This window comes from Phyllobates terribilis, unplaced genomic scaffold (genome assembly GCF_046119375.1).
Source record: "Phyllobates terribilis strain yellow unplaced genomic scaffold, ASM4611937v1 Scaffold_12__6_contigs__length_324123572, whole genome shotgun sequence".
In the NCBI taxonomy this organism is placed as follows: Eukaryota; Metazoa; Chordata; class Amphibia; order Anura; family Dendrobatidae; genus Phyllobates; species Phyllobates terribilis.
The window spans coordinates 288,015,502-288,041,003 of NW_027362772.1; the positions used below are offsets into that span (position 1 = coordinate 288,015,502).

The 25,502-nt window shown below is 51.0% G+C and overlaps 1 protein-coding gene across 4 annotated transcripts in view; it reads right to left on the reverse strand.

Annotated features, from left to right (window-relative positions):
• Nucleotides 1–401: 401 nt before the first annotated feature.
• Nucleotides 402–25,502, reverse strand: part of DIXDC1 (DIX domain containing 1) — a 190,007-nt gene continuing 164,906 nt past the window's right edge. For 3 of the 4 annotated variants that reach the window (XM_073657127.1, XM_073657125.1, XM_073657124.1), the window contains 11 exons: nt 24,881–24,931; nt 18,652–18,756; nt 17,979–18,032; nt 17,638–17,730; nt 17,207–17,281; nt 12,857–12,946; nt 12,379–12,540; nt 9,782–9,848; nt 8,471–8,582; nt 6,480–6,588; nt 402–6,005 (listed from right to left, as the gene is read on the reverse strand). In XM_073657127.1, coding sequence (XP_073513228.1) covers nt 5,925–6,005; nt 6,480–6,588; nt 8,471–8,582; nt 9,782–9,848; nt 12,379–12,540; nt 12,857–12,946; nt 17,207–17,281; nt 17,638–17,730; nt 17,979–18,032; nt 18,652–18,756; nt 24,881–24,931 — 999 coding nt within the window. In that variant the 3' untranslated portion in view covers nt 402–5,924. The remainder of the gene's footprint in view (nt 6,006–6,479; nt 6,589–8,470; nt 8,583–9,781; nt 9,849–12,378; nt 12,541–12,856; nt 12,947–17,206; nt 17,282–17,637; nt 17,731–17,978; nt 18,033–18,651; nt 18,757–24,880; nt 24,932–25,502) is intronic. The other variant, XM_073657126.1, reaches the window with a different exon arrangement.

Below are 25,502 nucleotides of genomic sequence, written 5' to 3' on the forward strand. Positions count from 1 at the left end.
CATCGACAGGTGAAGATCCTGCCAAGCCAATACGTCAGTGTATTGAGCCCTACAAGCATAACTAGAGGGGCGGGATTCTGAGGACATTGGCAGTCGCAATTGATTTTTTTCAGGAATATATGAAGAGTCGTAAGGTCCCAACTCTACCCCAGGGAAATGTCAGAAGAAAGAAAGGTCAGGATGTTGGATTCAAGAGAAGTTTGGCAGCGACTAAGTCTCCTCTCGCTATTGTGAACATATACTCACTGAGCCAGGCGAGCACTGCATGGGAGGTCAGGAGGAATAATCTCATAGGTAATTTAGAGGGTTTGTCCGGAGTCGGGAGGTGAAGCCAATGATTGATGTATCAGGGCTCATATGTGTGGAGTAAGTCATCAATGGTGGTAAATAAGCAGCCGGCAGACGGTGTGACACATCCTTTATATACAGACACTCGCTATGTACAGTGCGGGGGGAACAACCCCAACATTTTATAATAAAATAAAGCTAATAGTGAAATTTTCTCAGTACGAACTGGAGGCAGAAGACAGTAATAACCGTACAAGTCATGTAGAGAAACGTCTGCTGCGGACGGTACGTCTGCCGATACAAAGACCTGTAAAAATAGACGCGACTCTGGCCAAAAAAACTGTACGAAATACAATGAGATACAAATCGGATACAGTACGAGAAAAGAAGGATGTCGTCTACACACAGGCGGTCTGTACTCGCACAGAGCATGGCGCCTACATACAATGAGGCGGTGTACAGTGCGAACATCATGGCAGGCAGATGCCGGGGGTCACACATCACAGATACGAAAATCGGAGAAAATTCACTGACGGCAGAAATGCTGAAGGTGGGGAGAAACTGAACCCCAAAATAAGAGAAGAACGTCTCATTTAATTACACGAAACCAGAAACTTCCTGTAATAAACCTGATTTATATGTGGAAAATCTCAGCACTGAGGCTCCACTGCACGAGGCACCCAGGAGCCACGTCCTTGTCCATGAAATGGTTTATCAGGTTAAAAGTGTCTGCTCTCTCCCAGCATGGACACATTCGCTCCATACTTCTACATAACGTACTTGAACCTCCCACCCCATCCCTAAATTTGTTGCCTAGACCCCTTCATACACATGCACACTCTACATGACATTGGGGTTAAGCCAATGCCTCTGTCCCCCTCCAGACCCTACTGTCCCCTTCAGTCACCTCTGTCCTCCTCAAGACTCTTCTATTCCTCTCCAGACACCTCTGTCCCCCTCCAGACCCTCCAAACACCTGGGTCCTCCTCCAGACTCCTCTATTCCTCTCCAGACACCTCTGTCCCCCTCCAGACCCTCCAAACACCTGGGTCCTCCTCCAGAATCCTCTCCAGACACCTGTGTCCCCCTCCAAACACCTGGGTCCTCCTCCAGACTCCTTTATTCCTCTCCAGACACCTCAGTCCCCCTCCAGACCCTTCTGTCCCTCTTCCGAAACCCCACTCCCCTCTAGACCCTGCCACACACCTTTCCCTTCCAGACTCCTCTCTGTCTTCCACTAAACCCATTTGTCACCCTCTTGACCCCTCCAAACACCTGTCCACTCTAGACCCTTTTCTCCCTCTATTCCCTCCAGACACTTTTGGCAGTGACTTATCTGGCTAAAAAACAAAGGGTCAGGCATGCTGAAATGTAACAGCCCGGTCCTTCTCTGCCCTCATATCTGGGAAAGTCGGGACACCCCTCCAGACACATTAAGGCTGGGGCTGCACGGCAACTTTGGCGCAACCAAAACTCGCTACACGCTGCTGCTACATCGCGGTAAATGCAACAAGTGAATGGGGTGGCATTGCGACCCAGAGGATTCTGCGATTTCGACAAGCAAATCGCAAAATGTCCAACTGCGTCAGATTCCTTGTGACTTGCCTTTTGCGTCCGCAGTACCATCGGGGTCGCAACGTGGCCCAATTCACGTAGCAGCGACGCATAAAAAACGTTGCCACTTGGCAGATGTCTTGGGCAATGTCGCGGTGTAGCCTCAGCCTAAATTGTCTCATGGTCCCACTACCATTGTTGTAATGTGTACGACCTCCAGAGTTAATCACGCTGGATCTACTCATGAGCGTCCAGATCTGGAGGATCTCCTCTGCCTGGAGTTACCCGCAGCCCAAACCATCGGGGCCTGAAGAGCAACAATGGGAACCTCTGGGTGGTTACCGATTTCCATCATGGCTGGATTTTCGTCTTCTCACGATCCCGCCGTAATATCCGACATCACAACAATCACAATTACTACACAAATAACACAGAGCCGCCGTCCACACCGCGCAGAAGGTGGAAGTACGTGCAGCAGGTCGCTGCTTAGTCTGTACAGGCACTTCACATATGAGGCCACTACATTGTCCACCTATTGCTGCCTCCGCTGCTCCATGACGCCACCGATATAGTCACCAAAGTCATAGAAAATATAAGAACATCTGCAGATAAGTGATACACAATGGGGTGTGAATATCCTCTGGAATAGTCTATTCTCAGCACATACCCAGATTCCCGACCTTCCCTTCTCCTCCCCGAATATTCCTGAATAATGGAGGTTTGGGAATAGATATCTGCATTGTATGTGATGAAGGTGATGACTGCAAGAGCCAACTCCATCAACAACTGAGCAGCGATATAACTCGCCTTAAAGGGATTGTCCAGGACTTTAAAATTGAAGGTCAGATTATCTGACCTGCAGTACCGAAAACGGCCACTAGTGTACGGTGCTGCACTGTTCTGCTCCGTTCACTGCTTATATGCGGTTGCTGCAAACAGCTGATCGGTGGCGGTGCCTGGTGTTGGATCCCCGCCAATTTGTTACTTTTGACCGCTGGACGACCCTTCTTAATAGTTCTTGGTGCATAATACTGCATGTGATTGGGGAAACGTGTGATTATGAGGTATAGCAGGTTTTATAGCAGCAGTTTGGGGGTGAACGCATGGAATGTCCTTGTGAAGCTGATGAGTATTTGTGTTCTTACCAGTGATGTCATGATGATGTCATAATGAAGATAGCAGCAAGCCGGGAAGAACTAGGAGGTAGCAGGATAAGGGGGCGCCAGCAGGCAAGTGTCATTCATAGGAGCGGGGGCATTGGATGAAACCCACCAATACAGAGTGATGGGGAGACATCTGCCCGTCCTCAGGACCACTGCTACAGAATCATGGGGAGACATCTGCCCGTCCTCAGGACCACGGCTACAGAGTGATGAGGAGACATCAGCCCGTCCTCAGGACCACGGCTACAGAGTGATGAGGAGACATCAGCCCGTCCTCAGGACCACGGCTGCAGAGTGATGAGGAGACATCAGCCCGTCCTCAGGACCACGGCTACAGAGTGATGAGGAGACATCAGCCCGTCCTCAGGACCACGGCTACAGAGTGATGAGGAGACATCAGCCCGTCCTCAGGACCACGGCGGCAGAGTGATGAGGAGACATCAGCCCGTCCTCAGGACCACAGCTACAGAGTGATGAGACATCAGCCCGTCCTCAGGACCACCTCTACAGAGTGATGGGGAGACATCAGCCCATCCTCAGGACCACGGCTACAGAGTGATGAGGAGACATCAGCCCGTCCTCAGGACCACGGCTACAGAGTGATGAGGAGACATCAGCCCGTCCTCAGGACCACGGACACAGAGTGATGAGGAGACATCAGCCCGTCCTCAGGACCACGGCTACAGAGTGATGAGGAGACATCAGCCCGTCCTCAGGACCACGGCTACAGAGTGATGAGGAGACATCAGCCCGTCCTCAGGACCATGGCTACAGAGTGATGAGGAGACATCAGCCCGTCCTGAGGACCACCGCTACAGAGTGATGAGGAGACATCAGCCAGTCCTCAGGACCACGGCTACAGAGTGATGAGGAGACATCAGCCCGTCCTCAGGACCACGGTTACAGAGTGATGAGGAGACATCAGCCTGTCCTCAGGACCACAGCTACAGAGTGAGGAGGAGACATCAGCCCGTCCTCAGGACCACGGCTAGAGAGTGATGAGGAGACATCAGCCCGTCCTCAGGACCACGGCTACAGAGTGATGAGGAGACATCAGCCTGTCCTCAGGACCACGGCTACAGAGTGATGAGGAGACATCAGCCCGTCCTCAGGACCACGGCTACAGAATGATAAGGAGACATCAGTCCGTCCTCAGGACCACGGCTACAGAGTGATGAGAAGACATCAGCCCGTCCTCAGGACCACGGCTACAGAGTGATGAGACATCAGCCGGTCCTCAGGACCACCGCTACAGAGTGATGAGGAGACATCAGCCCGTCCTCAGGACCACCGCTACAGAATGATGAGGAGACATCTGCCTGTCCTCAGGACCACCGCTACAGAGTGATGAGGAGACATCATCCCGTCCTCAGGACCACCTCTACAGAGTGATGGGGAGACATCATCCCGTCCTCAGGACCACCTCTACAGAGTGATGAGGAGACATCATCCCGTCCTCAGAACCACCTCTACAGAGTGATGAGGAGACATCAGCCAGTCCTCAGGACCACAGCTACAGAGTGATGAGGAGACATCAGCCAGTCCTCAGGACCACCGCTACAGAGTGATCTGGACGTCAGGGATGATTGATCCGACTGCAGCCAAGCAATGAATCTACCAAGTCCCCAAATGCTCCCCTGCACCAAGTACAAATGACACTTGTCTGCTGCACCCTAAAAGCAGATCATGGAAAGGTGCTACTGATGGGGGGATTACTGATGTGAGAGAGCAGGGATCTAAAAACTAAAAAGGGGAAAAATCACGAAACTCGCTCCAGATACAAAGTGAAATATTAATCTGAATGCCAAGGTTATAGTGGGTCACATCACAGGCAATATTCAGAGCGTGCAGTCACCAGTGTAAACCATCAAACACGTGACCATTACCAGTGCAGATACGCAAATAATGGAGTCATATTTAAAGGGAGAGGGGCAATACCAGTGTCGGGCTTGGGATTAAAACACAAGTGCAAACTTCCTTTTTTTTGGCTGCAGATAGAATTGGCGTTAAGGGGAAAATGAATTTTGCAAGTAGGTAAGTGTGAATTGCCTACAGCAGGGCGAGCACCACCCGTGCGTCAGGAATGGACACACACCGCACATGCCAAAGTTAAAGCCAAAGAGGAATTTGAGCACTTGCCGCAATAGGGATTGCCCCCTGAGCACTTGCCATGATAGGGACTGCCCCTTGAGCACTTGCTGTGATAGGGACTGCCCCCTGAGCACTTGCCATGATAGGGACTGTCCCCTGAGCACTTGCCAGGTAGCTTAGGGTAGAAATGCTCAGACTATGAGTCAAGGTATCCGTGGTTTGGAGTTGGGGCCATCATCCTCCCATAGGCCGGTGTAGTGCCATATGGTGGATGGAGCTGCTCTGAGGATCTAGTGTCTGCAGCTACTAGAAGCCAAGGATATTGGCATTACCTGCAGGATCCCCGTCCTTCGCTCTCTGTGACAGCAGATCCTCGCCCCGCTGTCCGGAACGTTATATTGTTGCACTAATATTGGCATTGGTTATAAAATATTCTGATGCTGTGAATATAAAGTATCTCAATCTAAAACGTATCGTCAGTGAGAACTCGGAGGTCAGAAAGTCTATAGGAAAACTAATATCTATCAAAATAGGACGCTCCAAAACCTCAGTGAAAGGTGACATTTCACCCCCTTTTTTTTCAAAAAATACTGAATCTGCTCCGTTAGGATATGTACAAGAAGCTTGTGATGTCCACAAGTCGTGGACAAGCTGCTGTGTAAACCACCACGTCCACCACGTTCCTCTGTACACAATCGTCGGCACTGCTCTCTGTATAAGCAATGTCCTTAAGGTGCCCATAGGGACCTTTTTTGGCAGCTTGAAGAATAATGCACTCAGACGATGAGTCCGTCACTTGTCTCCTCCGGGTGAAGGTGTTGGGTGATCTTAGTTGCTTCCGTGGTCTTCCTCTACCCACGCCACGATTTTACCCTCCCAGCCTGGAATGATATCTTCATCATGAAATACCTGTGAAAATAGAAGAAAGCAGAGTTAGACCTCATAACCAACCTTATGGATTTACCAATCACCTATGCAAAAATTCAATATTTCCATCCAGTCCCATTTGCAGACATATTTATGGCCCATATGGCGGCACACGTATCTCTAGTATGGAGCCTCATGGCCTCGGGGAGAAGCCACAGAGGCTCTGCCAGGTGCTATAGAGATATATTCTCCCATAGGAGGATGTAAAAAAGCATGCCATCATTTTACCATGAGCTCGGTGGGATATGGGGGGCAGCACGGGCACATACACCCATACACATTAGCCCTTATGCAACCGAAAATAAGACGAAGCGGGTATAAATGTGGCATCTGCAAGAAATCTGGCACCTTGTATAAGGGTTAAATGGTCACATGAGTAATAACGATGGATGGAGTATCACATGGATGTCCATGTGGGTCTGACCTCCGTGACCCACACTGCTCGCAAGAACTTACTTCTTCTTTGACTGTTCCAAATTCGGGATCAAGAGCTTTGAAGTGATATCTGTGGTTTCCTTCTCTGTCAATGGCGACCTTGAAATCCCTCAGCGTCACCTCTCCTAACCTGGGGACATATAATCCGTCATTAGTCTCAAGGAGCGGGCACCATTGCCATAGTGCCCTGCGTTCTGCACTGATCACAGTCACCTCTGCCAATCATTTTATTAAAAATGCAAAATATATAAATTACTGGTAGCTGATTCTAGGATATAAAGTTGTGCTCAAAAGTTTACATACCCCGGCAGAATTTTTCCTTTCTTGGCCTTGTTTCAGAGAATATGAATGATAACAAAAAAACTTTTTCTCCCCTCATGGTTATTGGTTGGGTGAAGGCATTTATTGTCAAACTACTGTGTTTTCTCTTTTTAAACCTTAATGACAACCAAAAACATCCAAATGACCCTGATCAAAAGTTCACATACCCCAGTTCTTAATCAATGACAGCTTGAAGTCTTTTGTGATAGTTGTTGATGAGGTTCTTTATTTTCTCAGAAGGTAAAGCTGCCCATTCTTCTTGGCAAAAAGCCTCCAGTTCCTGTAAATTCTTGGTCTGTCTAGCATGAACTGAGTGCTTGAGATCTCCCCAGAGGGGCTCAATGATATTGAGGTCAGGAGACTGAGATGGCCACTCCAGAACCTTCACTTTGTTCTGCTGTAGTCAATGACAGGTCGACTTGGCCTTGTGTTTTGGATCGTTGTCATGTTGGAACGTTCAAGTACGTCCCCTGCGCAGCTTACGGGCTGATGAGTGCAAATTTGCCTCCAGTATTTGCTGATAACGTGCTGCATTTATCTTTCCTTCAGCTTTCACCAAGTTTCCTGTGCCTTTGCAGCTCACACATCCTCAAAACATCATCAATCCACCTCCATGCTTTACTGTAGGAATGGTGTTCCTTTCATCATAGGCCTTGTTGACCTCTCTCCAAATGTAACGTTTATGGTTGTGGCCAAAAAGTTCAATTTTGGTCTCATCGCTCCAAATTACCTTGTTCCAGAAGTTTTGAGGCTTGTCTCTGTGCTGTTTGGCGTATTGTAGGCAAGATACTTTGTGGCATTTGTGCAGTAATGGTTTTCTTCAGGCGACTCGACCATGCAGCCCCTTTTTCTTCAAGTGTCTCCTTATTGTGCATCTTGAAACAGCCACACCGCTAGTTTTCAGAGAGTCCTGAATTTCAGCTGATGTTATTTGTGGGTTTTTCTTTGCATCCTGAACAATTTTCCTGGCAGTTGTGGCCAAAATTTTTGTTGGTCTACCTGACCGTGGTTTGGTTTTACAGAACCCCTTATTTTCCATTGGTTAATCAGAGTTTGAACGCTGCTGACTGGCATTATCTATTCCTTGGATATTTTTTGTATCCCTTTCCTGTGTTATACAGTTAAACTACCTTTTCCCGTAGATCCGTTGACAATTCTTTTACTTTCCCCATGACTCACAATCCAGAAACATCAGTGGCTGGATGAAAGATGCAAGAGTCTGTCTGAATCCCAGAAGCTCACTCAGCTTTTATGCACACACACTGATTACAAGCAAACAGGTCACAGGTGAGGATGTTTCCTTTAGTAGCCATTCAAACCCATTTGTGTCACATTCTGTGCATGTTATCAGGCCAAAATTACCAGGGTATGTGAACTTTTGATCAGGGTCATTTGGATGTTTTTGGTTGATATTAAGATTTAAAAAGAGAAAACACAGTAGTTTGACAATAAATGGCGTCACCCAACCAATAACCATGAGTGGAGAAAAAGTTTTTTTGTTATCACTCATATTCTCTGAAACAATGCCAAGAAAGGAAAAATTCTGCGGGGTATGTAAACTTCTGAGCACAACTGTATTAGTGCGGTACAGGCCACGGCGGCACTTGTCTACTGCACAATCTCCAGCAGTGGTATTAGGGGATCTGGTGGGTGAAGCGCATTGATAAATCACAGTACATGACGCACTTTACCTCTTTGGTATGTTAACCATGAAGGGTGTGAGCGAGCGATCTGTGAAGTAGAGCACTTTGGTGCAGGAATTACTACTTCCCATAACCGGGGCACTTTGAGAATGCGGCATCTCTGGAAGAAAAGATAATCATAGAAATTACTCTCTATGCGTAAGATGCGGAGAGAAGGATAGGACACGTCTTAATCACTGAACTCAGGTTTTTCCTTCAGCCTCATTACCCCCCCCAGTCTATAACCTACGGCTCCTCTTGCCCCCCAGTGAATAACCTCTGGCCCCTCACCGACAATGTATAACATCTGACCCCTTGGCTCCCCCCAGTGTATAAATTCCGGCCCCTCTCCCCCAGTGTATAACCTCTGACCCCTCTCCCCTAGTATATAATCTTCGGCCCCCCGCCTGCCTTTATTAACATGTGACAGACCGGTCGGTGGTGCAGAGCTCACTGATACCAGCGTGGTCCTGTAATAGGAGCCACTGGGGGAACAAGTCCGTCCATGACATTTCTTCCTCCTGAATCTTCCTCCATCACCTGTGAGTGATATTACTGAGAAGTGGAAGGAACCGCAGCAACTCAGCCACGAAGTGGAGACCCCGTAACATTACAAAGCGAGGGGCCAAGTGCTGAGGGGCAGAGGGCAGAAAAATCACCACCGCTCAGCTGACCCCATAACTGCAGAGTACAGACCTCCTCTGATATCAGCACAAACACTGCACCCCCACCGGGTGCTTCATGGCCGAGCAGCTGCATGCAGCCGTACATCACCAAGCACAATGCCGAGCGTCGGACGGAGTGGTGTAAAGCCGCCACCACTGGACTCTGGAGGAGACGTGTTCTGTGCAGTGACGGATCGCACTTCTCTATCTGGCGTCTCATGGAGGAGTCTGGGTTTGGTGATTCCAGGAGAACGTTACCCCCTCAGCCCCTTAGTTCTAGTGAAAGGAAATCTTCATCTTCAGCACAAGACACTGGGGATAATTGTAGTCTCCAGTTTATGGAAAACCCTTCTCTGTTCTCACATATTTGCACTTTTCTACTTTGTATTTGCATTATTCTGTGATTTCCCGTTATCTGTCAGCGAGTTCTCAGCCGATCACTTATTATCACCACCCTGGTTCAAGACTACTAAGATGAGATAAGAGCGGAGATCACCTCTCCATATATATTACTTATATCACACGTCTCCAGGATGGGGCATAAACCAGGGTGTGGGGCCGACAGATGACTTCCCCATTACTCTGGAGCGCAGCGAGCTGCAGGCGGACGCTCTCACACGTACAGCCACATTCACACAATGTCTGCCTTCCTTACTTGCATTTGGAGGCCACGAGTCTCTGTATTCATTTAACTCCTTATTTCCAGACAGTCGTCCTCGTGCCTAAATGTGGGAGAGGTGACACAAAACATTAGGTGACAATTTTTCTGTAAAAATGGGAAAATAATTCTTAAAAGAGAAAAATCAGGACCCCACTCAAGCTGCTGCAGAACCTCTTGGATAACAATTGGTAATCAACAGACATTTGTATTTCGCAACAGGAATATTTCCTATTTGTCCTCCAAAAGGTTCTGCAGCAGCTGTTATGTGTATTTTAAGGTGCAAGTCATTGTCCTTAGCAGCATAATAACATCAGTGTATACCGTATGTGTATATATATATATATATATATATATATATATATATATATATACAGTACAGACCAAAAGTTTGGACACACCTTCTCATTTAAAGATTTTTCTGTATTTTCATGACTATGAAAATTGTACATTCACACTGAAGGCATCAAAACTATGAATTAACACATGTGGAATTATATACTTAACAAAAAAGTGTGAAACAACTGAAAATATGTCTTATATTCTAGGTTCTTCAAAGTAGCCACCTTTTGCTTTGATGACTGCTTTGCACACTCTTGGCATTCTCTTGATGAGCTTCAAGAGGTAGTCACCGGAAATGGTCTTCCAACAATCTTGAAGGAGTTCCCAGAGATGCTTAGCACTTGTTGGCTCTTTTGCCTTCACTCTGCGGGCCAGCTCACCCCAAACCATCTCGATTGGGTTCAGGTCTGGTGACTGTGGAGGCCAGGTCATCTGGTGCAGCACCCCATCACTCTCCTTCTTGGTCAAATAGCCCTTACACAGCCTGGCGGTGTGTTTGGGGTCATTGTGTTGTTGAAAAATAAATGATGGTCCAACTAAACGCAAACCGGATGGAATAGCATGCCGCTGCAAGATGCTGTGGTAGCCATGCTGGTTCAGTATGCCTTCAATTTTGAATAAATTCCCAACAGTGTCACCAGCAAAGCACCCCCACACCATCACACCACCACCTCCATGCTTCACGGTGGGAACCAGGCATGTAGAGTCCATCCGTTCACCTTTTCTGCGTCGCACAAAGACACGGTGGTTGGAACCAAAGATCTCAAATTTGGACTCATCAGACCAAAGCACAGATTTCCACTGGTCTAATGTCCATTCCTTGTGTTCTTTAGCCCAAACAAGTCTCTTCTGCTTGTTGCCTGTCCTTAGCAGTGGTTTCCTAGCAGCTATTTTACCATGAAGGCCTGCTGCACAAAGTCTCCTCTTAACACTTGTTGTAGAGATGTGTCTGCTGCTAGAACTCTGTGTGGCATTGACCTGGTCTCTAATCTGAGCTGCTGTTAACCTGCGATTTCTGAGGCTGGTGACTCGGATAAACTTATCCTCAGAAGCAGAGGTGACTCTTGGTCTTCCTTTCCTGGGGCGGTCCTCATGTGAACCAGTTTCTTTGTAGCGCTTGATGGTTTTTGCAACTGCACTTGGGGACACTTTCAAAGTTTTCCCAATTTTTCGCACTGACTGACCTTCATTTCTTAAAGTAATGATGGCCACTCGTTTTTCTTTACTTAGCTGCTTTTTTCTTGCCATAATACAAATTCTAACAGTCTATTCAGTAGGACTATCAGCTGTGTATCCACCTGACTTCTGCGCAACACAACTGATGGTCCCAACCCCATTTATAAGGCAAGAAATCCCACTTATTAAACCTGACAGGGCACACCTGTGAAGTGAAAACCATTTCCGGTGACTACCTCTTGAAGCTCATCAAGAGAATGCCAAGAGTGTGCAAAGCAGTCATCAAAGCAAAAGGTGGCTACTTTGAAGAACCTAGAATATAAGACATATTTTCAGTTGTTTCACACTTTTTTGTTAACTATATAATTCCACATGTGTTAATTCATAGTTTTGATGCCTTCAGTGTGAATGTACAATTTTCATAGTCAAGAAAATACAGAAAAATCTTTAAATGAGAAGGCGTGTCCAAACTTTTGGCCTGTACTGTATGTGTGTGTATATATTTATGTGTATATATATATATCTGTGTGTGTATGTGTGTATATGTGACTGTATATACTGTGTGTGTAGTGTGTGTATGTGTGTATACTGTATGTGTGCAGTGTTTGTGTGCAGTGTGTGTGTATATGCTGTATATGTACAGCGTATGTATATACTGTATGTGTACAATGTATGTGTGTGTATTGTTTGGGTATGTATATATATATATATGTGTGTATGTGTGTGCAGTCTTGGTATGTGCAGTGTGAGTGTGTATACTGTATGTGTGCAGTGTATGTGTGTGTAGTGTTTGGGTATATATATATATATATATATATATATATGTGTGTGTGTGCAGTCTTGGTATGTACAGTGTATGTGTGTGTAGTGTTTGGGTATATATATATATATATGTGTGTGCGTGCAGTCTTGGTATGTACAGTGTATGTGTGTGTAGTGTTTGGGCATGTATGTACATGTCTGTGCAGTTTTGGTATGTGCAGTGTTTGTGTGTAGCTTTTGTGTGTGTGCAGTGTGTATATACTTTCTATCACCCGGTGCCTGAGTGCCATGGGTGCACGTTACACGGCGCTTACCTTCCTGTCCTGCCTCCTCTGGTTCTCGATGGCGTGCAGTCTGTCCATCAGGCTTGCTATCCCCTGCTCCAGGCTGTCTATTGTGTGATGTTGGGGGTCATGACCACTGAAGCTATTTCTTAGACTGCGCAGAGCATCGCGGACCAGCTGCAGATCATTCGCCTAAACAGATGGCACTGGATTAGATCTCTGTGTATACAGATTGTAAGGCTCAGATTCCACCAATACACAATCTGACCTCTCTGGACTTCAGTATGACATATCAGGTCAGAGTAGTTCATCATCATGACCAGCAGGGGTCACTATTGTCCAGTACAAGGCCTGGTCTCCAACCTGGGGCTGCACAGCACGGCATGCTGGGAGTTGTAGTTTCACAACAGCTGGAGAGCCACAGGTTGGAGACTACGGACTGACAATATATTTACATGGGGCAGTTTTGCACAATTCCTTCTGACTCCCCCCGGCCTGATTTACCCACCGTACGAGGCACAGGGTCTCGTGTAGGAGCTTTGCCGGACGTCTGCAGGAATCCATTAGTCTGTGACGGGCGACTGATATAACTGCCGACCTGGGAACAGCGAGACCACAACATAAAGAAATATAGAAAGGAAGAAAAGGAAATCATATAAAGAGGAGGGGACGACTAATGGAGGAGGGGGCGACTGACCTAATGGAGGAGGGGGCGACTGACCTAATGGAGGAGGGGGCGACTGATCTAATGAAGGAGGGGGCAACTGATATACTGGAGGAGGGGGCAACTGACCTAATGAAGGAGGGGGCAACTGACCTAATGGAGGAGGGGGCAACTGACCTAATGGAGGAGGGAGCAACTGACCTAATGGAGGAGGGGGCAACTGACCTAATGGAGGAGGGGGCAACTGACCTAATGGAGGAGGGGGCGACTGACCTACTGGAGGAGGGGGCGACTGACCTACTGGAGGAGGGGGCGACTGATCTACTGGAGGAGGGGGAGACTGATCTACTGGAGGAGGGGGAGACTGATCTAAGGGAGGAGGGGGCGACTGATCTACTGGAGGAGGGGGAGACTGATCTACTGGAGGAGGGGGAGACTGATCTACTGGAGGAGGGGGAGACTGATCTAATGAAGGAGGGGGCAACTGATATACTGGAGGAGGGGGCAACTGACCTAATGAAGGAGGGGGCAACTGACCTAATGGAGGAGGGGGCAACTGACCTAATGGAGGAGGGAGCAACTGACCTAATGGAGGAGGGGGCAACTGACCTAATGGAGGAGGGGGCGACTGACCTACTGGAGGAGGGGGCGACTGACCTACTGGAGGAGGGGGCGACTGATCTACTGGAGGAGGGGGAGACTGATCTACTGGAGGAGGGGGAGACTGATCTAAGGGAGGAGGGGGCGACTGATCTACTGGAGGAGGGGGAGACTGATCTACTGGAGGAGGGGGAGACTGATCTACCGGAGGAGGGGGCAACTGACCTAATGAAGGAGGGGGCGACTGATCTACTGGAGGAGGGGGTGACTGATCTACTGGAGGAGGGGGTGATTGATCTACTGGAGAAGGGGGCGACTGACCTAATGGAAGAGGGGGTGATTGATCTACTGGAGGAGGGAGCGACTGATCTACTGGAGGAGGGGGCGACTGACCTAATGGAGGAGGGAGCTACTGACCTACTGGAGGAGGGGGCAACTGATCTACTGGAGGAGGGGGCGAATGAAATACTGGAGGGGGCAACTTATCTACTGGAGGAGGGGGAGACTGATCTACTGGAGGAGGGGGTGACTGACCTAATGAAAGAGGGGGTGACTGACCTACTGGAGGAGGGGGCGACTGATCTACTGGAGGAGGGGGCGACTGACCTAATGAAGGAGGGGGCGACTGATCTACTGGAGGAGGGGGGCGACTGATCTACTGGAGGAAGGGGAGACTGATCTACTGGAGTAGGGGGAGACTGATCTACTGGAGGACAGGGCGACTGATCTACTGAAGGAGGGGGCGACTGACCTAATGAAGGAGGGGGCGACTGACCCTAATGAAGGAGGGGGCGACTGATCTACTGGAGGAGGGGGAGACTGATCTACTGGAGGAGGGGGAGACTGATCTACTGGAGGAGGGGGAGACTGATCTAATTAAGGAGGGGGAGACTGACCTAATGGAAGATGGGGCGTCTGATCTAATGGAAGAGGGGGCGACTGACCTAATGGAAGAGGGGGCGACTGACCTAATGGAGGAGGGGGCAACTGACCTAATGGAAGAGGGGGCGATTGATCTACTGGAGGAGGGAGAGACTGATCTACTGGAGGAGAGGGTGACTGATCTACTGGAGGAGAGGGCAACTGACCTAATGGAAGAGGGTGCAATTGACCCAATGGAGGAGGGGGCAATTGACCTAATGGAAAAGGGGGCGACTGACCTACTGGAGGAGAGGGCAACTAACCTAATGGAGGAGGGGGCAATTGATCTAATGATGGAGGGAGCAACTGACCTAATGGAAGAGGGGGTGATTGATCTACTGGAGGAGGGAGAGGCTGATCTACTGGAGGAGGGAGAGACTGATCTACTGGAGGAGGGGGTGACTGACCTACTGGAGGAGAGGGCAACTGACCTAATGGAAGAGGGGGCAACAGACCCAATGGAGGAGGGGGAAACTGACCTAATGGAAAAGGGGGCGACTGACCTACTGGAGGAGAGGGCGACTGACCTACTGGAGGAGGGGGCAACTGACCTAATGGAGGAGGGGGCAACTGACCTAATGGAGGAGGGAGCAACTGACCTAATGGAGGAGGGGGCAACTGACCTAATGGAGGAGGGGGCGACTGACCTACTGGAGGAGGGGGCGACTGACCTACTGGAGGAGGGGGCGACTGATCTACTGGAGGAGGGGGAGACTGATCTACTGGAGGAGGGGGAGACTGATCTAAGGGAGGAGGGGGCGACTGATCTACTGGAGGAGGGGGAGACTGATCTACTGGAGGAGGGGGAGACTGATCTACCGGAGGAGGGGGCAACTGACCTAATGAAGGAGGGGGCGACTGATCTACTGGAGGAGGGGGTGACTGATCTACTGGAGGAGGGGGTGATTGATCTACTGGAGAAGGGGGCGACTGACCTAATGGAAGAGGGGGTGATTGATCTACTGGAGGAGGGAGCGACTGATCTACTGGAGGAGGGGGCGACTGACCTAATGGAGGAGGGAGCTACTGACCTACTGGAGGAGGGGGCAACTGATCTACTGGAGGAGGGGGCGAATGAAATACTGGAGGGGGCAACTTATCTACTGGAGGAGGGGGAGACTGATCTACTGGAGGAGGGGGTGACTGACCTAATGAAAGAGGGGGTGACTGACCTACTGGAGGAGGGGGCGACTGATCTACTGGAGGAGGGGGCGACTGACCTAATGAAGGAGGGGGCGACTGATCTACTGGAGGAGGGGGGCGACTGATCTACTGGAGGAAGGGGAGACTGATCTACTGGAGTAGGGGGAGACTGATCTACTGGAGGACAGGGCGACTGATCTACTGAAGGAGGGGGCGACTGACCTAATGAAGGAGGGGGCGACTGACCCTAATGAAGGAGGGGGCGACTGATCTACTGGAGGAGGGGGAGACTGATCTACTGGAGGAGGGGGAGACTGATCTACTGGAGGAGGGGGAGACTGATCTAATTAAGGAGGGGGAGACTGACCTAATGGAAGATGGGGCGTCTGATCTAATGGAAGAGGGGGCGACTGACCTAATGGAAGAGGGGGCGACTGACCTAATGGAGGAGGGGGCAACTGACCTAATGGAAGAGGGGGCGATTGATCTACTGGAGGAGGGAGAGACTGATCTACTGGAGGAGAGGGTGACTGATCTACTGGAGGAGAGGGCAACTGACCTAATGGAAGAGGGTGCAATTGACCCAATGGAGGAGGGGGCAATTGACCTAATGGAAAAGGGGGCGACTGACCTACTGGAGGAGAGGGCAACTAACCTAATGGAGGAGGGGGCAATTGATCTAATGATGGAGGGAGCAACTGACCTAATGGAAGAGGGGGTGATTGATCTACTGGAGGAGGGAGAGGCTGATCTACTGGAGGAGGGAGAGACTGATCTACTGGAGGAGGGGGCGACTGACCTACTGGAGGAGAGGGCAACTGACCTAATGGAAGAGGGGGCAACAGACCCAATGGAGGAGGGGGAAACTGACCTAATGGAAAAGGGGGCGACTGACCTACTGGAGGAGAGGGCGACTGACCTACTGGAGGAGGGGGCAACTGACCTAATGGAGGAGGGGGCGACTGACCTAATCTAGGAGGGGCTATTGAACTACTTTAGGAGGGGTTTGCTGACCTAGCCTGGGAGGAAGCTATCACGGTGAGCATGTACCTGGCGCACGCGATGGCGGCAGTTATTATTCCTGCACTTGCACAGGTGCTGGATGGACGGCCGCTACATGCAGCATATTACAAAAAACAAAAGTGTGGATCATTGGCTCACGGTATAAATGCTCCGCTCATTACTGTAGTATCAGGATGAGAAATGGCTGATAATATTAACATAGCGATGTCCACTACTGTACACATTACCTTCAATGGCTTCACAGTGGTGTAAGAAAAGAAACTAAAACTCTCCTAACATCGACAGCCGGAAGGGGGCGTCATGTGACTGCTGCAGCCAATCAGCTTCAGCCCGCACATTCTGTCCGAACACGAAGGCTTTTTACAGTTCCAGTATTTCTATTTATTACGGATCTCTCCTGTAACTGGGGCCAGTGTATTACACCAAGTTACATAGGAAATTCACCCTTCTGACTGCCCTGCAGAGCTGATCTGAGTGCTAAGACCTAAGGAGACGGTGGAGACGTACCTGGTCATCTTCCTCCCGGCTTAGGAACTGCTGGAGAAGAACCTTCCTGTTGTCTAACTCTTTCTGGAGATCGTTCTGCATGAAAAAACAAACAAAGACATGTCAGGAGATGGCAGAAGACATCTTTCTAGGGTTTAATACAGACATGTCAGGAGATCGCAGAAGACATCTTTCTAGGGTTTTATACTGATGACCTGTCCTTAGGATTTAATATCACATGACCTCAGCACCGCCATAAATCTACCTCCTGAAGGTGCCACGGCACTGCGGAGGTGGCCCAGGTCGGAGCATGGTGGCTGTGCGTGGTACCATTCTCTTGTACATCAGAGGGTCAGCCTGTCCCCCCGAAATCAGCAGGCTCGGCCGACCTTTCTCTATGTGCACGAGGGGTTAATACTGATATATCCTGTGGGCTCGGCTGCAGTCAGCACCTTTTGGTGATTGGCGTCGGACACTTTTCGATGCGCCTCATCCACTTTTCCTTGCATTTGCTGTATCAGCCAGTCCTTCTGTGTGATTTCTTTCTGCAGGAGAGAAGAGGTTTCGCCTTTTATTACGTGTTTCTCAGTATAGTCAGCGGGTGTAACCTTCCATGCACAGGTAATAATGGGTTAACACGATCCCTCCTGGTCACCCGCAATAGTCAGATAGTCAATAGTCAACTTTCATCCCAGTATTACTGTGTAACTTCTTACAATACAATATCACTTTATCCATTCACGCAACTCGTATAAAAATAAAGCCGTACTTTAGTATAAAAATAAAGCCGTACTTTATATTCTGCAATAATCTGGTTTCTTTCTTCCAATTTTCTTTGCAAATCCACCTAAAAAAATAAAACACATTGTCTTAAGTGTTAGTCTATATCAAATCTGCCTGCACAAAACTTCCCAAAAACACTAGGGTTTCCCTTCAGTGCCTCATGTGACTGCAGACATTTGAGCAGTGCTGGCAAAACCAAAGACAATACCACCAAATGCACAACACTGGTGTACATTCCAGCACCTATTATGCTGGCAGAATGCTATTAAAGGGGAACTGATGACTCAACCTCTTGCCTTCCACTTTTTTGGAAGGCAAGAGGTAGAGCATGGGAATTAAGACTGACTATATGTGCATTTATAAATGCAATGCACACTGGTGTATGGTCCAGTACCTATTGTGCAAGCAGAATGCTATTAAAGGGGAACCAACTACTCAAAAAAAAATCGGAAGGCAAAAGGTAGAGCATGGGAATTGGGACTGAGTATATGTGAATTTATCAAAATTAGATCAAAGAGGAAGCAAAAGAGTTGCTGATAGTGGCCAATTAAGTATTTTTTGGCAGTGGTCTAATACTGGCTATAGGCAATCCCTTCACTTTTCCTTCACACAGTGATAGTCACTACCCCCCGGAGACAGCAGAGCTTGTCCAGACCCCTTCAGATTTGGGCGGTGCGACTCACGCTCTGGTTGTGCAGCTCATCCTTGTCCATGTTGGTCCTTAGTAATTCCTGCTTCAGCTGCAGCACGTTGCTCTCTTGTTGGGCCATCCTCTGCTGCAGAGCATCCTGCGGGGAAGAGGAGACGTGAACACTAAGGGTTCGTTCACACGGGACAGAAATACCTGCCATGTGGATGACAACAAAATCTGGAGAGCTGCGCTATATGTTGGCGCTCCATAAATAAAGATTAATGTTGTTTTTCTGCGTGTCGATTTTTGTTGCTGATTTTCTGCGGGGATTTTACTCATTTAGCCGTCCTCGCAGCACAGACATGTATGCGGATTTTCTGAAGATTTCACCCTAAGCATTGTACAGAGTGATCCCTCATCTTCCCACCACTTTATATGGAAAAGGGGAAGATGGGGGAAGATGAGGGATGCCAACAGTGCCGCCTGAGCAGGAGGAGACGGGATGCCATACAGTGCCGCCTGTGCAGGAGGAGACGGGATGCCATTGACGCGCCCCCTGGGCCATGTTCAGGGGGATACCCGGAGCCGGATCTGTATGGGGGTAGTAGTCCTTGTGGCGGTGACCCGGTCCGTGCCCAGGGTGTCAAACTAAGTGGCAGTCTATGGCAGTAGATGTTGTTAAGTGTCGACTACGCCACCCGTTGAGTGCGGCTTTGAAGCCGCCGCTGCAGAGCAGTCCGCTGAGGCCGGTGGTATATGTGCAGCAGTGATGGTATAACCCCCAATGGGAGGGGTATGGCCTCAGGGCAGCAGGTGTGGATGATGGGGGTTGTGATGGTGCAGTAAGAAGACTCAGAGTCGGGAGATGCAGTTCAGGGTTTTTACTTACTGGTGTCCTTTTAGTCACTCTGGCCTTGAGTGACCACCCGAGCCGTGCTGCGTCCACCAGGTCCTGGACTCGGCCAACCCCCAGGCAATTCCGGAGCGTGGTCCTGAGCTCCTTTCTGACTCTCCCTTCTTCTGGCCGTTCCCACCAGGGATCCACTTTTGGCCGGCTCCCTCGGGTCTCTTGGTGGTCAAGCCTCCTCTGGGCTCCCTGACCCTATACTTGGTATGCCTTTCTAGTGGATTTGGTGAGGGTCGTGGCAGATCCTGACCACGACCTCCGGTTCCTGGCTAAGGTTTGTTTTGGCCTCTGCCAGCTTGGGATCCGGTACCCTTGTCCGCCAACCCTTCACCCTTCTGTCCTTATTCTGGGATCTTGGGGTTCTCTTCTTGTTTCCTCTCTGGGTCCTTCTTACTCCTCTCTCTCTCTCTCAGCAGGCTCTGTTCTGGAGCTGGGCCCAGCCGGAGCCACAGCTCCCTGTCAGCCCTCCTGGCTGAGCTCCTCTGCTCTGCTTCTCCTCAGGCTGAACTCACCCTGATCTAAGATGGTGCCCACCTTTTATACTCCCTCTATGTGTGAGCCCAGGTGACCAGCACCCAATGAGCTCCTAGCTTTACCCAGACTGCTCCCCCTATCTGCCCCTACACTACTGGGATGTTCCACCCCCCTCCCACTCCAGCCAGGGACAGACGCTGTCGTACCTGCACATATACTGGTGGGAGTACCGTAGTTCTGTCCCCCGGAAATGGGATGTATGTAGTGCATGCAGCCTACTAGCTCAGTTCCACACTCCATCCTTACCCGGGAGTGGAATACCACACCTCTGGGTTGAGGTGCAATACCCCTGTAGCAGCCGAATCCTCAGGGTGCTACATTCCCCCCTGGTAAATCACAGCACGTCCTCGGGCTGTAAAAGAATAAAAACATCCACAAACATACAAATTTTCTTTCAAAAACATCATAAACATATAAAACACTATATATATATCATCAGCATAAAACTTTTCATATAAAACTTTTCATAGTAAACATTCTTGTTCCTCCGGCCACGGTGCAACTTGTGACCGGGTAAAGTGCAACAGTCTCTTCTGGAAAAAACACAGTTTCCTATAAAACCAGTAGGGGGCGCCTTAAAAAGCGCAACTATATACAAGGGGAGGTGTGGCCGCTCTCAGTCCTCGACCAGTGGGATTAAGGAAAGAATGACCGCTCTCAGTCCTCGGTCAGTGGGAAGAAGGAACATACGGGTAACTATGCACAGTTCTTTTTACCGTACTCTAGTAGCGGCGTCCTCCTAATACTTCCTCCGTGTACCCTTCAGACCCGTCCAGGTCCTCTTGCTCCTCCTGACACCTCAGCTCTTTCTCTGTCAGGCGATGTACATGAAGGGCATAGGGTCCTTTGGCACATTGGTGCCGGGTAAAGGTGACCTCATCACCCAGGTAAAGGTCACGACCTCTGTGTCCCTCCGGTAGGTGGGACTCGACATCTCTTCTGGTCACGAAGACGTCGCCGGGGGTGTGATGGTCTCTGATGAAGCCCCAACCGTGCTGCAACTGGAATTTAATTACAGTCCCGGTGGCACGGGGACCGTGGGCTGCACGGGGGTTCCTTCGGGTCCGGCTCTTTTGTTCTGCACTTTTTATTTGCAGCCGCTGCTCGCGGACCCGCCTCTCTCTTCGTTCTCGGTCAAAGACGTCCAACTGCTGGCGGCAGCACTCCGCACGCTCAGCTGCGGCCGCCCGGGTCTCTTGGGTGAACCCGATGAGGTCTCCTCCTGCGGGGTCCCACTCGAACTGCGCCTCCTCCAACGAGAGTGGGGTGATCTTGGCGGGCGCCGGAGCCGGGATCAGGGGTTCGCACAGGGGTCTTTCTTTCCGGAGTCGGGGATGGTGGTACTCCGGTGGCCACACAAAGGGCTGCCCATCCGGGCAAGTGTGCTGGGCCAACAAGTCCTCACCCAGATGCGGCACAGTGGAAGTTGAGGGCGCGGTGGTGGTAGCGACGCCCAGGTTTACCAGGCCTTGCGACCAGGCTTGGGGTACCCTGAACGTGAAGGGCACCGTGAAGACGGCGGCGCCCGGGTGTTCCTGACTTTGCGACCAGGCCGGTGGCTCGGCAGAGGTAGAGGGCGCTGTTGGTACTGCGGCGCCCGGGGGCACTCAGCCTTGCGACCAGGCCGGTGGCGTCTCCTGCTTGGCCGCGCTCAGGATTGAGGCGCGTGACGTCACAAGAGGCGTGGCCGCGGCTCCTGCTTGAGGCCTAGTCTGGAGCGGTAGCGGAGCGGCAACGGGCACGATCGGTGGGATTTCGGGCTCTGCGACGGGGAGCGGGGGTAGGCTTACGGTGGCCGGGCTTGGGGTAGTGACGTCCCCTTTACTTGCCTCCGTATCTTCAGCTCCCTCTGTGGCGTCGTCTCCGGCCTCAGTCCCTTCTGCATCCTCTTCAGGGGCAGGCGTGCTCCTCGTTGCGGGTGGTGTGCTTCGCTGGCGGGCTCCAGCCTGCTGGGCCATCTCTCTGCTCCATGCGGCCAGTACGTCTCGCTGCACTCGGGCCATCCTCTGAGCCAAGCCCTCCAGTGCGGTCCGTGCATGCTCCCGATCTCTGGGGAGCTGCGCCAGGATCTCCACCAGGCCTTCTGGGGTTGTCGCTTGCAACAGGCTCCTGACCACTGGGTCGGTGCTGCCTGACTCTCCCTCCATCTCCGGGTACGGCTCCTCCAGACTCCTCCAAGCTGCTCCCATCTTCACTCTTTTGTTCTCGGTCCGCCCACACTGAGGGTGGTCCCGGGGCAACTTGGTGATTGTCAGTCCCAGGGGCAGTCCCCTCACGCTGATGGACATCTCAAGCATCACAGTCTCTGCTGGTGGGGGCGGTCTTCGTTTTTGGCGCCATTCTTGGTCCTGGCCCACGATGGGAGGTGGCCTCTTGCCACCCTCTGGCACGCCCATAATGGCGTCCGCTCTGCCAGGGCGGGAAATCTTTTCTGATGGCGGGAATCGTCTCCCAGTGGCGGGAAACTCTGCAGATGGCGGGAAAAGACTGCAGATGACGGGCAAATGGCGGGAACCGATCCGAGATGGCGTCCGATGGCGGGGACCCTCCGGAATCGGCGGGAGACTTCTTTTTGAGGTAAATGCGAACTTTTCTTCAGGCACGCAGTACCCGGTGGTTGCGAGCACGTGATCCTGCCGACTACGCCAAAAGTTGACGCGCCCCCTGGGCCATGTTCAGGGGGATACCCGGAGCCGGATCTGTATGGGGGTAGTAGTCCTTGTGGCGGTGACCCGGTCCGTGCCCAGGGTGTCAAACTAAGTGGCAGTCTATGGCAGTAGATGTTGTTAAGTGTCGACTACGCCACCCGTTGAGTGCGGCTTTGAAGCCGCCGCTGCAGAGCAGTCCGCTGAGGCCGGTGGTATATGTGCAGCAGTGATGGTATAACCCCCAACGGGAGGGGTATGGCCTCAGGGCAGCAGGTGTGGATGATGGGGGTTGTGATGGTGCAGTAAGAAGACTCAGAGTCGGGAGATGCAGTTCAGGGTTTTTACTTACTGGTGTCCTTTTAGTCACTCTGGCCTTGAGTGACCACCCGAGCCGTGCTGCGTCCACCAGGTCCTGGACTCGGCCAACCCCCAGGCAATTCCGGAGCGTGGTCCTGAGCTCCTTTCTGACTCTCCCTTCTTCTGGCCGTTCCCACCAGGGATCCACTTTTGGCCGGCTCCCTCGGGTCTCTTGGTGGTCAAGCCTCCTCTGGGCTCCCTGACCCTATACTTGGTATGCCTTTCTAGTGGATTTGGTGAGGGTCGTGGCAGATCCTGACCACGACCTCCGGTTCCTGGCTAAGGTTTGTTTTGGCCTCTGCCAGCTTGGGATCCGGTACCCTTGTCCGCCAACCCTTCACCCTTCTGTCCTTATTCTGGGATCTTGGGGTTCTCTTCTTGTTTCCTCTCTGGGTCCTTCTTACTCCTCTCTCTCTCTCTCTCAGCAGGCTCTGTTCTGGAGCTGGGCCCAGCCGGAGCCACAGCTCCCTGTCAGCCCTCCTGGCTGAGCTCCTCTGCTCTGCTTCTCCTCAGGCTGAACTCACCCTGATCTAAGATGGTGCCCACCTTTTATACTCCCTCTATGTGTGAGCCCAGGTGACCAGCACCCAATGAGCTCCTAGCTTTACCCAGACTGCTCCCCCTATCTGCCCCTACACTACTGGGATGTTCCATCCCCCTCCCACTCCAGCCAGGGACAGACGCTGTCGTACCTGCACATATACTGGTGGGAGTACCGTAGTTCTGTCCCCCGGAAATGGGATGTATGTAGTGCATGCAGCCTACTAGCTCAGTTCCACACTCCATCCTTACCCGGGAGTGGAATACCACACCTCTGGGTTGAGGTGCAATACCCCTGTAGCAGCCGAATCCTCAGGGTGCTACACCATACAGTGCCGCCTGTGCAGGAGGAGACGGGATGCCATACAGTGCAGCCTGTGCATGAGGAGACGGGATGCCATACAGTGCCGCCTGTGCAGGAGGAGACGGGATGCCATACAGTGCCGCCTGTGCAGGAGGACACGGGATGCCATACAGTGCCGCCTGTGCAGGAGGAGACGGGATGCCATACAGTGCCGCCTGTGCAGGAGGAGACGGGATGCCATACAGTGCCGCCTGTGCAGGAGGAGACGGGATGCCATACAGTGTCGCCTGTGCAGGAGGAGACGGGATGCCATACAGTGTCGCCTGTGCAGGAGGAGACGGGATGCCATACAGTGCTGCCTGTGCAGGAGGAGACGGGATGCCATACAGTGCCGCCTGTGCAGGAGGAGACGGGATGCCATACAGTGCTGCCTGTGCAGGAGGAGACGGGATGCCATATAGTGCCGCCTGTGCAGGAGGAGACGGGATGCCATACAGTGCCGCCTGTGCAGGAGGAGATGGGATGCCATACAGTGCCGCCTGTGCAGGAGGAGACGGGATGCCATACAGTGCCACCTGTGCAGGAGGAGACGGGATGCCATACAGTGCTGCCAGTGCAGGAGAAGACGGGCAGCCGGATATGTGTGTGAGGGGTAGGGGGCCACCAGGAGACGGATCAAAGGTCCTGCAATCCCTACGGTCCTAGAACAAGGGCCTCTCCGCTTACTATATCCAGCAGAGGATTTTCTGATGTCCAGATATAAAGCGTCCGCAGCCGTCTAATGTGTACGGAGGCCCCCGAATCTTCCCAGACAGCGGATGAGACATGATATTCTCAACCGCCCTCCCTCCAATAAGCAGATAACGCTTCTCTCCGAAATCCCATTATCGTATTAGTCACACATATTAGTAGTGAGATTGGTATAGGAACTGTGTCAAGCCAGGATCAGCTAGGTACACGGCTCCGCCATCACACCCTGTACTCTCCTCACCTTTATCGCTTGCAGGTTGCGATTTTCCTGCTTGCAGCTCTGAAGTTCCTTCTGCAATGAGAACATTTCATGAGTGAGATTTACTAACGTCAGCTTTCGGCCCGGCCGTGTCCGTAATTAGAAAAATTGACTTTTTTTTCAGGAAAGAGCACCACTCTTAGCTATAGGCCGTGACTGGTATTGCAGCACCATTCACTTTTGTAATCGTGGACATCCCCATTAAATGAGGTTTTAATAAGCATCTGTGTACAAAATAACGTCTGTAAATCCTTGGTTTGCTTAGAAAAGGGGTGAGGAACCTCCGGCCCAAGGGCCATTTATGGCGAGAGACGTCCCTTTCTCTGGCCACTGGGCAGATTCCTGAGGATCGCAGTGTTCAGGCCGGCGACCGATGTTTTGCTCCTTCAATTGCTCCTGATACTGCGTGCAAGCAATGCTCACTACTGAACGCTGTGTCGCGTGGAATAAAGAATTTTGTCCTGTATCATGTATGTGATTTATGTGCCCCAGAGTCTCCTGTGATGTATGTGCCCCGGAGTCTCCTGTGATGTATATGCCCCTGAGTCTCCTGTGATATATGTGCCCCTGAGTCTCCTGTGATGTATGTGCCCCTGAGTCTCCT